The 13,571-nt window shown below is 33.1% G+C and overlaps 1 protein-coding gene across 1 annotated transcript in view; it reads left to right on the forward strand.

The window, feature by feature from the left end:
- LOC106879269 (uncharacterized) overlaps nt 1-7,515 on the forward strand; it is a 62,310-nt gene extending 54,795 nt beyond the window's left edge. Inside the window, exon 2 of the mRNA XM_052966040.2 lies at nt 3,702-7,515. Within this exon, the coding sequence (XP_052822000.1) occupies nt 3,702-4,186 (485 nt within the window). The 3' untranslated portion in view covers nt 4,187-7,515. The remainder of the gene's footprint in view (nt 1-3,701) is intronic.
- The last annotated feature ends 6,056 nt before the right edge of the window (nt 7,516-13,571 follow it).

Below are 13,571 nucleotides of genomic sequence, written 5' to 3' on the forward strand. Positions count from 1 at the left end.
TGTGTGAGTGTGTGAGTGCGTGTGTGCTCGTATGCGTGTTTGTATTTGTGTGTATATGTGCATGTATGTTTGTGTGCATGTGTGCGTAATATGAGTATGCGTTTGTGCGTATGTAAATGTATGTACGTGTATACGTATGCGTATTTATTTGTCTGAGTGCAAGTGCATATATCTGTGTGTAACTGTGTGTAACTGTGTGTGTACGTTTGTGTGTTTGCATATGTGATAAAAAGAGAGAGACAGACAGAGAGGCAGACAGGCCGACAGAGAGGAAGGAAGGGGTGATAGTTTTCTAAAGAAACGTCGGACGTGTGTAAGATTTAATATACCTCATGTAGAATGCAAAGAATCTAATTCCCGGATTTGCTTGTTGTCGCAGCATCAACGCTTCTCGCCAAATATGTCTATTAGAGTTCTAAAGCTGAGATTATACTGGCTGCAAACTGTAAATGGTCGGAAACAAGCAACAAGAAATGACAGCAAAGCAAGAGAGAGAAAGAGAGAAAGAGAGAGAAACGAAAACAAAACGAATAAAACCAACAAACAAATAAAACACTAATGAAAAATAGCAATAAAGACACGCCCTTTATTAAGGAGAACGGTGTTGAAATTAATTCAACACTGGCTTGTTATTTGTTTTAGATATTTTAGTCATTTTCAATGTATTTTTCGTCACGAGGGTGCAGTATGGGACACGATGGCAGTAGCTAGCTGTCCATTTATTGGACAGCATAGTTATCAGTCTGTTTAATTAATCATCGGTGAAGGAAAGAGGAAGCGAATAAAATAGATCTCATGCGTGATTAGATTGAATGTTTCTTTAGTTTAGGTTTTTGTACATGTTTTTCTTTTCTCTTTGCTTTGTTTGTTTACTTTTTTTTTTACCGTTTTTACCTCTAAATGGCCTCTGTAACCAGTTCCACTTAAAGTTTAATGAGAAGAGTTCGCGGATGAAGAGGATGGGAATGAGAGAGTTTTCTTGAGTGAGTTTAAAAACTGAGTTTCAAGAAATATGGGAGGACATATTCACTTAATCTGTGTGGATATGTGCACATGTAGGCGTGTTGCATTGTGTATACATATATATATATATATATATACATGCATACACACACACACACACACACATGTATACATACATACGTATATACATATATACATGCATACATACACGCAAACGCACACAAATGTATATATGTATATATATATATATATATATATATATATATGTATGTATGTGTATATATATATATATATATATATATATATATATATATATGCATACATACATACATACACACCGTGATGATAGTAACACCGATCATCAAAGCAATTTATCATGGACCAATAGCCAGATTACTACCTCCCACTTTGAAGAATATGCGTTTGCAATCCAGGAACAGGAAATATCAACCAAGTACCTGATGCAGAAAAGAGATGCAGGACAAGCAGTAAAATGTAACAACCGATACAGAATTTGTAGAGTTTACACTGAAGATATCACCCCCATCATAAGCAGTTGTACGAAAATGTCATCACGGCATTATCTAACGATGAGATATGATGTTGTAGCTAGGACACTCTATAATGAAATCCGTCAGAAGGAATATACCGAGTTCAAAGAAATAAGAACCCACAATATGGTAAAAGCCATAGCCACTCATAATAAAAAGGAATACTGGTGGAATGTCCCAATGAAGACCTCAATAAAATGTAAGCACAACAGACCTGATAAAATGATTTGGAATAGAGAAGAGAAACTGTGCAGCCCAGCGGATGTTAACATAAAGCTGAAGATCAGTAAAAAAGAGAACACCTACCCTGAACTATTGAGAAATCTGCAGTTACTCTATCCAGATTACAAGTTCAGGTTTATACCTGTAATTTATACCTGAGATATGTAACACACTGCCTAAATACCAATCTTGAGAAATTAGGCTTCTCAAAACCAGAAATGAGAAAGCTAATTCGAAGACTATAGATCCAGTCCATCACTGGAACTGTAAAAATCTGTAAAACTTTCCAGAAGTTTATCATTTAAATATATATATGAGCATGTCTAGATATGCAACTATATGCATGAGAATACTTATATAAAACATACAAATCTGCACATACATACATACATACATACATACATACATACATACATACATACATACATACATACAAAGATACCTTGTTGTTGATGTTGAAATTCCAATGATGGAATCTTGGATCTATGTTAGAAATCAGTTCTTTCACTATTGGTAAGAAATCTTGAAATAAATTCAATGATGATACATACATACACATTTGTAACACAATGTGTTGACTAATTGCTTATTTCATTCGAATGAATGTGTGTGTGCACGCGAGTGAAAGAGTGTGTGTGTTTTAGTTTAAGTATATTGTGTGTATGTTAGAAGACAAAGACAGCTGAATCGTTAAATAGTCTGCTTTGCAGTTATAATCTCTATGTTTCGATTCCAGCACACGACTCCTTTCATGCCTTCTACTGTGGCCTTCGATTGACTCAAAGGTTGCTGGTGAAACTGAGATGAAGACGACGGAATCTGTGTAGAAAACCGTCACATGGGCTGTACCTGTAATTCAAAACGTCAAGCATTGTCACACTGTGTCATGTCATGTTTGCATGATGATTATCTGAAGGAAACGTTGTGTCAGTGGAATACCCAGCCATCTACACTATAATTCAGTGAGAATCCATTCACTACGTGTGCTACTTACAACTTGGACATGATTCAACATAGCGAATAGTAATGCAAACAACAGGCTCATTGTCCAGTTGGTTCTCCACTGTCCTCATATCTCCAGATAACAAGCTTGTCAATTTCCTTAAAGACATGTCAACTCTGGAAAATTCTTGATTCCCCTTCTCAAAGTGGAACTGGTTTCAAGTGCCATTTAGTAATGATGGCACATCCTCCAGCGGAAATAATTTTAATATATCAAGAATGTATGTTGTATGGTATTTGATATGCCTGTATTTGTTCAGTTGGTATTACAGAATAGATTCCTTCCAATCTGCATTGTTTAAATTACTCAACACTTCCAAACAACTGATCTTATTTTTCCTTGTCCTTTTATTCTTCTTCTTCTTCTTCTTCTTCTTCTTCTTCTTCTTCTTCTTCTTCTTCTTCTTCTTCTTCTTCTTCTTCTTCTTCTTCTTCTTATTATTATTATAATTATTATTATTATTATTATTGTTGTTGTTGTTATTGTATTCAATATTTTGAGCCCTTGTGACAAATATAAAATCATTATGGACGCATACACAGATTGATTTTCGCTATCATCCTCTTATTCTCTCACCCACGCATACACATATACACTCCTATCTATCTATCTATCTATCTATCTATCTATCTATCTATCTATCTATCTATCTATCTTCTTCTCTGTATATAATATACATTTACTCAATCGCGCGCGCGCGCATAATTATAAGATGTCTGCAAATTTTAAAACCAGTGAACATTGACTTAAAAAGGAACTCACTACAAATGTAGAGTTAGATATTTTCAATAACTTTGTTGGCAGTGTCTTCGAAGTACATAATAAGGATATACACTCTTATCAATTATAAGTATATAATAGATGAGAGTGTATAGTCATGTGTATGTTATATAAATAAAAAAAAACAACTTTATTCCATTTGTTACGGTTTTGATATTTTGTGTTTCTTGTTGTTATTGCAGATAACGGCTGTATTAGATTGACGTCCAGCGATGGCGGAGCAGACAGCGATGTCAGTGATACAGGTATGTCATCACGACAGTCGTTGTCACCGGACTCTGATACTAAAATAGGCGGCAAAACATCAGAAGATTACATGAATGGTGGCGGTGCAGGTTCGAACAAAACCCGACGACGGCGCACAGCATTTACGAGTGAGCAATTACTTGAACTCGAAAAAGAATTTCACAGTAAGAAATATTTGTCCCTAACAGAACGTTCACAGATTGCACATAATTTGAAGCTCAGTGAAGTCCAGGTGAAAATTTGGTTTCAAAACCGACGGGCCAAATGGAAAAGAGTAAAAGCTGGTATTATACACGGACGCCATGGTGGTGATCCGAACAGCAAACCTAAGATTATTGTCCCTATACCTGTCCATGTTAACAGGATGGCCATCCGGACACAACATCAGCAACTGGAGAAGTCAGCGATTCGACCGTTGTAGTGAGGGTGGGATTTTCTTTCCCTCGGGGTCTAACTTTCCATCAACTCCTCCATTACAACTTTCATCCTCTCTACTACCACCAACACAACCGCCTCAACGAACAACACCACCACAACTACCAGTACCACTACGACCACTACTACTACCACCATCATCGCTATCATTAACCTCAGCCTTAGTTCTAACAGCAACATCACTAACAACAATTATACAACTCCTACCGCCAATGCCATCATCAGCACCACCATCATTACAACCATCAACGCCAATAACAACAATACCAACAACATACCACGAATCTAACCACCACCATCCACCACCATCCACCACCATCCACCACCACCATCGTCATCGTCCTCATCAGCATCAACACCATCGTCAACAACAACAACAGCAACAACAACAACTATAGTATCCTCAGTATAACCTAAATCAGCAGCATCATAGCAATGTCATAAACTGCCACATTCAAGCCACTATGTGATCGAACCATCTACTAGAAATAGCAGCCAAATTACCGTCTACCCCCCTCCCCACCAATGAAGAACACACATTGAAAAATTAGTTTTAGATACACTGTGTCTGAAAGAACACTTTTGATCATATGTCGGCTCAATCAAGACAAACCAGGGACTAAATAACAGCAAAAACAGCAACTATTACTACTACTACTACTACTACTACTACTACTACTACTACTACTACTACTACTACTACTACTAGTACTACTACTACTACTAGAGAAGACCAAGAGCTACAACGACAATAACAGTATCTGCAGTAGCATGAACAGCAATAACGAAAAACCGACGAAGAAATTCTCAGGTTGTATGATCTGCTAGATATAGCAGTCAAATTTCTGTCAAATCTCACCTTAAAAATTGGAAGGATACATTATATAATGTAGTTGTACATGACTATTACATCACAAAACGATATTTGATGGTCATGGCCCGAACGTCTTTGGTTATAGGTCAAGTGGATCAGGTCTGACCAAGGGCTAATTAGCCAAAACAAAAACTAAAACAACACTAAAATCTTAACTACAACGGCTATAAATATTTCAAAACTATTCTTAGTGAACTTGTTTCGGTTCCCAGTTGTGGGGATTTCACTTCACTTACTACTTCAGTAATATGACAAGATATATTCCTTCAACATAATATTGATCTCACGGTTTAAGATGTGTTGGCCCTGGCTTTTTAGAATTCTTAAATACAGCTAGAAAAGCGAAAGGATACCGGAAGCTCACCTCTGTGTTATGGTATGCATCATAAAACTAATAAGTTTACAGCAAACAGCTGTACATACAACAATTTGCCGATATATACGCAAGACATTTATACAGCTGCATAGACGAGGAAACTTACGACTGTGCATTCTATCTTTAAGAATGGTTTTTGTAGAGCCGGATTCAGTGGATATATGTACCCCTGCGTTGCACACAAATATATTCTTTACCTTTGTGAACTTGTTGTTACTTTAACAGCAGCAAATCCCTCGACCATATCTACTTTGTTAAGAACACGTTAACTAAGTCGTCTGCCTCTATTTCCAATCATCTCAGACATTTCTGGAATAGAACGCTTTCTTTCAGACTGTTCCGTCACAGAGCTCACCTCGACACGCATTCTGTTAACCGAAAAGTTGTCTCAGTGTTCTGTAATATCTTTCACACTTTTTTACTGTTTTTCAGTGATCTGTTCATTCTTACCTCTAAACTACGTACAATATTATGCACATGACGATGGCATATCTCTCGGTAGCCATTTGCGTATCCACGTTATTTACGTGCAACTTAGAAGCTTGACAGATAACTCGAAAACATTCTGCAATGGAGGTATAACAACAAAAATACTCTAATTCAAATAAATAATCTAAAATACATTCACTGTACATGAAAATATTTCCAATATTACATCTCTAATCACCAAGTGCAAACCTAAATCTCAGTCCTCACATTTTCATGGCGACCATATATTTATCAACTATACAGACGTCACTGTTGCTCAAAGGTTAGTCTTTTTCTTCTTCAGAGCTAAAAAACAAAACAAAACAAAAATGTATTTCAGTTCTGAGTAATGTTGACTGTCAAGAAATAACATGTGTGGTCCATATCTGAGTATTGTTTACATATCTGAGAGAGAACATTTGCTATATTCAAAGATATCAATTATAGACCACATCTTACATCCTCACCACAGGAAAAACCTCACTCACCACCAACATTGTACCACTACTCGCCCCCGACCAGCATGTATATATTCTCTATATCCCTTCTATCCTTTATACAACAGTTCTTGCTTCTCCGATTAGCAATTATGTTTGCCATTCACACACAAGACCATTCGATGCTTTTTTTCTCCTCTAGTCGTACCTACTGTGTCTCCCTATGTACTCAAACTTGTACTAAATACTTCACTAAATTCCACATTCCTCGTTCATTACACGTCCAAATTTTCTCATTTTTTTTCTCCATTCAAACCTGAGCTTGCAAAATTTCACGTTTAACAAAAAAACCGCATCGACCTCACTCGTCCGGGAGGGCTTGACTCGCAAAAGACTTTTGGCATTACTTAACCTCCTTGGACCCTAAAACAAAAAACATATCAATATTTCTATATACACTAAACACAACAGAAGTGTGAATCCTCACAGACATGCATGAAAATATACAGAAACAATATATGTATATGCACATACACACAAATACACACATGTTCTAAATAAGAGGAAATAAAACGAAATTTTGCGAAAAATTTCTTCAACAGTTCTGTCAAAACTACTACCTTCCAGCGAAGCACCCATACCATTCACCGACCATTTTACTAATGAACCAGAGAAATTAATTATTTAAAAAGTATATATGAACGATTTAAATTCATAAAATAAACGAAATAGCTGAAGAGATAAACACTCAAGTGAAAACTGTACAGGTAGATGCATTATTATATTGGTTTAACTAGATCCCAACAAGAATCGAAACTGCACCTCTGTAACATGGAATCATCTACTCGCGTATTACCGCATGCATTCAGGGAATCGAAACAGCTTCTTGGATACGGTTGACTGCATTTTCTACGCACACTCGTGCACAAACATGCACACATACACATATACATACACAAACAGATTTCACACATAGATCTCACACATATATTCATACACACCATAATCGTTTACTGACTAGTTTCACACGATCTAATTATACCTCGTGACTTCTATTTTAAAATGTTTGTAAATAATTATAATTACTATTTTTGTTTTGTTTAATTTTTTTTCTTTATTATTTATTTTCCCTAACTTCATATTAAACTATTACAACATTATCTTCCATTTTGCACTTGTTATCTTTTCACTTTTTTGATATATGATATTGCTGCTATTCTTGTGTTTGTTGTTATTCTTGTTTAATCTCAGATCATTCGTAATCCAGGAGAACAATAATTAACTCTTTACCTGTCCTGCATAACACATGATACGCGAGACATATTTCCTTGGCGTCCATGCATCATATTTGATACATGTACACATTTGAAACTTTTTTTATAACTCAGAACCTATGAAACAAGGTATAACCAGACGCCTGGAAACGAGCATGAACCGTTTTCGACAAATTAGAAAACGCTATGGACTGGGAAAGAGTTAAAAGTGTTTTAGCTGTAATCAACTCCTGTTTCGGTTTGATGATATACGTGTATTTAGAATCGCATTATTCAACACATCCTTTCCATTTCTTTACGAATCACGGGTCATCTGGACCAGCGTTGCCTAGGGCTAAACAGCAACAACAACAACAACAATGGTATGTAATTACAGGGAAATAAATATCAACCATATAGTATATTTTAAAGACACAGTTTCATTTATATACATATATATGTATGTGTATGTACATATACCTATATGTTTGTGTACATACATACACGCATACATATATATATGCATATATATATATATCTATATCTATCTATCTATCTATCTATCTATCTATCTATATATGTATATATATATATATATATATATATATATATATATATATATATATATATATATATATATATAAAACAATCCTTTGGCAACAACTAAATTTTTCAATGCTGGGAATACAACTGTTCCGCCAAACTAACCCGCCTCACTAATTTGTTTTATTGTTTAATATTTCGTTTCTTCTAGATCCATAATAGCTATAATTGATATTTCCTTTTGAGCCTCGGATTCTGTAGATTGAGCATAAATCTCTGTGGAATAGACTATATTTAAAAAAATAAAAAAATAGAATGGGTTCGAGGGTAGTGTTTTAGATATTTTACCTATATTTTCGAACCTTGTTTATTTATTACTATTTTAGATTATTATTATTATTATTATTATTATTATTATTATTATTATTATTATTATTATTATCATTATTGTTGTTGTTGTTGTTATTATTATTATTATTATTATTATTATTATTATTATTTTATATGTATTTCAATGATATCGTTTGTTTGCATGAATACAATATAAATTTACAGAAGGATTATATTTCAATTTCATTTTAGTATGTAATTATTTTTTTTATAATATTTTTTAGTTTGATTTTATTATTATTATTATAGCTGTTGTTGTTGTTGTTGTTATTTTGTGTATTTTTTTGTCAATGTAAAAGCAGGAATCCATGTTAAATTCATGCAGACCAAATCAGTCGAACGTAACATGCGATTTAATGTCTATCGAATAATTTATCTATCTATCGATCGATCGGTCGTGAGAGCTGTCAATGAAAATGCATAAAACGTGTATGCTTATATATCACAAGTATTATATATATCATATATACGTAGTAGATATTACACATCATATGTACCGTGTATATATATATAGGTGAGGCTTTGTAGTAAGAAGCCTGATCTCCAACTAAATGATTCCGAGTTCAGACCCTCTTCGTAAAACTTTGGGCAAGTGTCTTGTAGAATAGCGATGGGCCGACCAAAGTGGATTAGGTCAACAAAAACTGAAACAAGCCAATCGTGAATATATATATATATATATATATATATATATATATATATATATATATATATATATATATATAGATAGATAGATAGATAGATAGATAGATAGATAGATAGATAGACAGACAGATAGATAGATAGATAGATAGATAGATAGATAGATAGATAGATAGATAGACAGACAGATATATATATAGATATAGATATAGATATAGATACATATATACATATGTATATATATATATATATATATATATATATATATATATATATATATATATATATATATATATATATATATATATATATATATATATATATATATATATATATACATATGTATATATAGATATATATATATTTATATATGTATATATATAGATATAAATATATATATATATATATATATATATATATATATATATATATATATATATCTTCGAAACGTCTAGTTAGAATAGAGGCAGCTGACGAAGGATTTATTCCAAGTGGCTATCTGTTTTCCTATGTGTTCGTTCCGTTGTCTGTAGTTCATTGTTCTAACGTCCTGTACCCTGATATGCATCTATATACACATGTAGATGTAAGTATGTACATATATGTGTGTATACATGCATATATATTCTTCGTATTATATATATATTTATATATATATATATATATATATATATATATATATATATATATATATATATATATATATATATATATATATATATATATATATTATATATATATATATACAAGAATAAGGGCAGGGAATCGTCAATTAATAATAGAATTAATAATTAACAATTTTGCCAAGTAGTTCAGTATGAAAAAACCTTTATCGGTAAAACCATTTATCATCATAAATATACAGGGATTAGCATTGAGTTGCTTCTCCATAAATATCGCCATAAATATCGCCATCCGTTTAGAGAAAAATTTGTAGTTTAGAATCAGTAGTTCTTTGACTGCTATTTCTAAATTTTCAGTATGTTGGAGAAGCAACTCAATGCTAATCCCTGTATATTTATGATGATATATATATTTATATATATATTGGGAGGTTTGGAGGTGATGTACAGGAATTATATATCAGAAAAAATAATAATCAGGTACTCAGATATCTGGATGGTTGTACATTTACAGATTTTTATTCATATGTCACATGTTATATAAATTAGCGCTTTCACCTAGTCATGTAAGGTTATCAAATATATATATATATATATATATATATATATATATATATATATATATATATATATATTATGTATATTCACGATTGGCTTGTTTTGGTGTCCAGAAGACTCAAAATGGCAGGTAAGGCTACGTAAGTGCTACGGAAGGACCATAGTTAGACTCCCGGTTCGGTAACGGTATGAGTGAATAGTTTAAAGCGGGTCGTGTATGAGCATTTATACTCCCTCTCCAAAATAGCTTCTTATATTGAACTCTACTATTTAACTCTCTCATATCGTCTCTGATGAAGAGATGTCCCTCATATCTCTGAAACAGCTGTATGACTACCTTTCTCTTTATAAATGTCCTAGAAATTTCACACTGCCTTGGCTGATTTATATATATATATATATGTATACATCCATCCATACATACATTCATATATATATATATATATATATATATATATATATATATATATACATACTCACATATATATGTAAATATGTATATATAAACAGATGTATGTATGTATACATATACATACAAGCACATTATATGTACATATGTGCATGTGTGCGCGTGTGTGTGAGTGTGTGTATGTGTATGTGTGTGGTGTCTTTGTGTCTGTCTGTGAGCCTTCACCTCTTGACAACTGGTTATGCCACCCCAACTTAGCGGTTCAGTAAAGAAGATCAATAGAACAAGTACCAGGTTTAAAAATAATGATACTATTAAAAAATCCTGAGATCGATTCATTTAACTAAAATTCTCCTAGTCGATGCAACAGTATCACTACACTCTGGTGACTGAAACAAGTTATATATATATATATATATATATATATATATATATATATATATATATATATATATATATATATATATATATATATATATATGTATATATATATAAATACATTTTCTTTGTATATCGACTACGTTGGCTTAAACACACACACACACACATGTGTACATATATATATGTGTGTGCGTGTGTGTTTTAAAAGCCCGTCATACATATATGACTGGCTTTTGCAAAGTTTGTAGCAAGTAGATTTTACTCATCCGGTTTTGGTCATCCGGAATCTATGACAGACTTGACAAAGTAGCGCACATTGCTTACTCTTGCCGGCACTACATACATACATACATACATACATACATGTGTGTGTGTGTGTGTGTGTGTGTGTGTGTGTGTGTGTGTGTGTGTGAATATATATATATATATATGTATAGTGGATAGAATGTGCAAATGTCCAAATCAGGCAGACTGCAATTAACACATACATATACAGGTTTAGTCAAAATAAAATAAGAATTGCCCAAACTGAAACATATATTGATATCGTAGCTACTGTTAGTAGCTACGATACCATATTTCTACATTAATAACTCTCCAATCCATGCCAGCATGGAACATAGATATTAAGTGGAATGCTAGAAGAAAGTTTTCAACTCATATGTATATAAAGTAAATACACGTAATTCAGAAACACGTTTTGTGTATTTTATTTCATAACCAAACAAACAGGTACAGATTATAAATAATGAAAGGCCAATTTTGGTGATTCATTTGACAGAGGTAGTAGAGAGACAATGCGATGATAAATCTGAGGTTGGATCTTGAAAGTTTGGATGAATGCTGCCTCAGTTAAATCTCTTGTGGTTCCAAATGATGTCATCTGTAGTACAGCGTCGTATTGTCTAATTTTGTTTTGCAAATGTTAGGAATCTTGGTCAGTTGATGATAACAGTTTCTTCAATAGCTCTGGAGGCTGGGGATTGTGGAATTGTTGGGAATGTTTTTAACTTTGGTGTTATATGTATTGCTTGAATTTCTTTGGCATATGAAATATATGTATTTTCACTGGGTTTGTAAAAGAGAGTTGTGTAGTTCTCGAGTTTTAGGGATTCACACAGACACACAGACAGACAGACACACAGACAGACACACAGACAAACACACAGACAGACAGACACACAGACAGACAGACACACATTCTCATCTTTATATATAGATATATATATATATACACACACACACACGCACCCAAACACACGTATATATATATGTATATCAATATAAATATATGAAAGTCAATGAAGTTTCGTAAAAGAAGGTGATCATGTACATACTTTGTTGCTGTTGTGATTATAACACCTCGTTGTAAACAATGTTCCTTGTTTTTTGGTGCCCACTCTTGAGCAGCCAACATACAGTTGTCCATGTGAGAAGCGGGGCTCTTCCAAGAGAAGACCAGCTACAGACAGTGCTCATCTGTTATGTTCGGGTTAAAATTTCATCAACATCAAACATATATGAATTTTCATGCGAGTTATGGCCGCTATGCATAGAATATAATTTCCAAATTGCAGACAAAATTTACAATCGATAAATGTCTTAGAACAACCAGTCTCTCATCTGGGAAGGCCTTGAAATCAATGTTACCAACTGGGGACTATGTGTGTCGCAGTGATAATAAAAAGACTCAAAGGAGGTCTGCAACGAAATAATTTTACTCAACACTTTGCAAGTGAATCAGTGGAGGCAAAGATGCGTCTCATTTACTTGACAATGTATGCACCACATTGCAGAAATCACAATGTAAGTATATCTGAAAGGGTAGTCTTACACTGTTGTACCGTTGAATTACAAATAATGCTCATCTGTTATGTTCGGGTTAAAATTTCATCAACATCAAAAATATATGAATTTTCATGGGAGTTATGGCCGTTATACATAGAATGTAATTTCCAAATTTCATAAAGATCCATTCAGTACTTTTGACGTAGTTTTGGATAAGAAAACAAATGACTAATGTGTGTGTTTGTGTCCATGTGTATGTGTGTGATGGGTGTATATATGTATAGATATCTGTATGCATGTATATATATGTATATATGTGTACATATTACATGTACATCTATATATATATATACATCTACACATATGTATACATATACATGTATGCATATAGATCTATATCTATATATATATATCTATACATATACGTGTACATATACATCTATATATATACATATACATCTCTCTCTCTCTTTCTCTCTCTCTGAAAGTATCTGTCACTACAGTATCGAAATGTGATTGTTTCAGTTAGTGGAATAGTTTCATTTTTAAAGTGAAAGTATTTGACATGAGTGTTTTTGTTTCACTTTTGACACGTAATACTTAAATAGTGGAGGAGATATTATGTTGCC

Source organism: Octopus bimaculoides, chromosome 3 (genome assembly GCF_046866305.1).
Source record: "Octopus bimaculoides isolate indiv1 chromosome 3, ASM4686630v1, whole genome shotgun sequence".
In the NCBI taxonomy this organism is placed as follows: domain Eukaryota; kingdom Metazoa; phylum Mollusca; class Cephalopoda; order Octopoda; family Octopodidae; genus Octopus; species Octopus bimaculoides.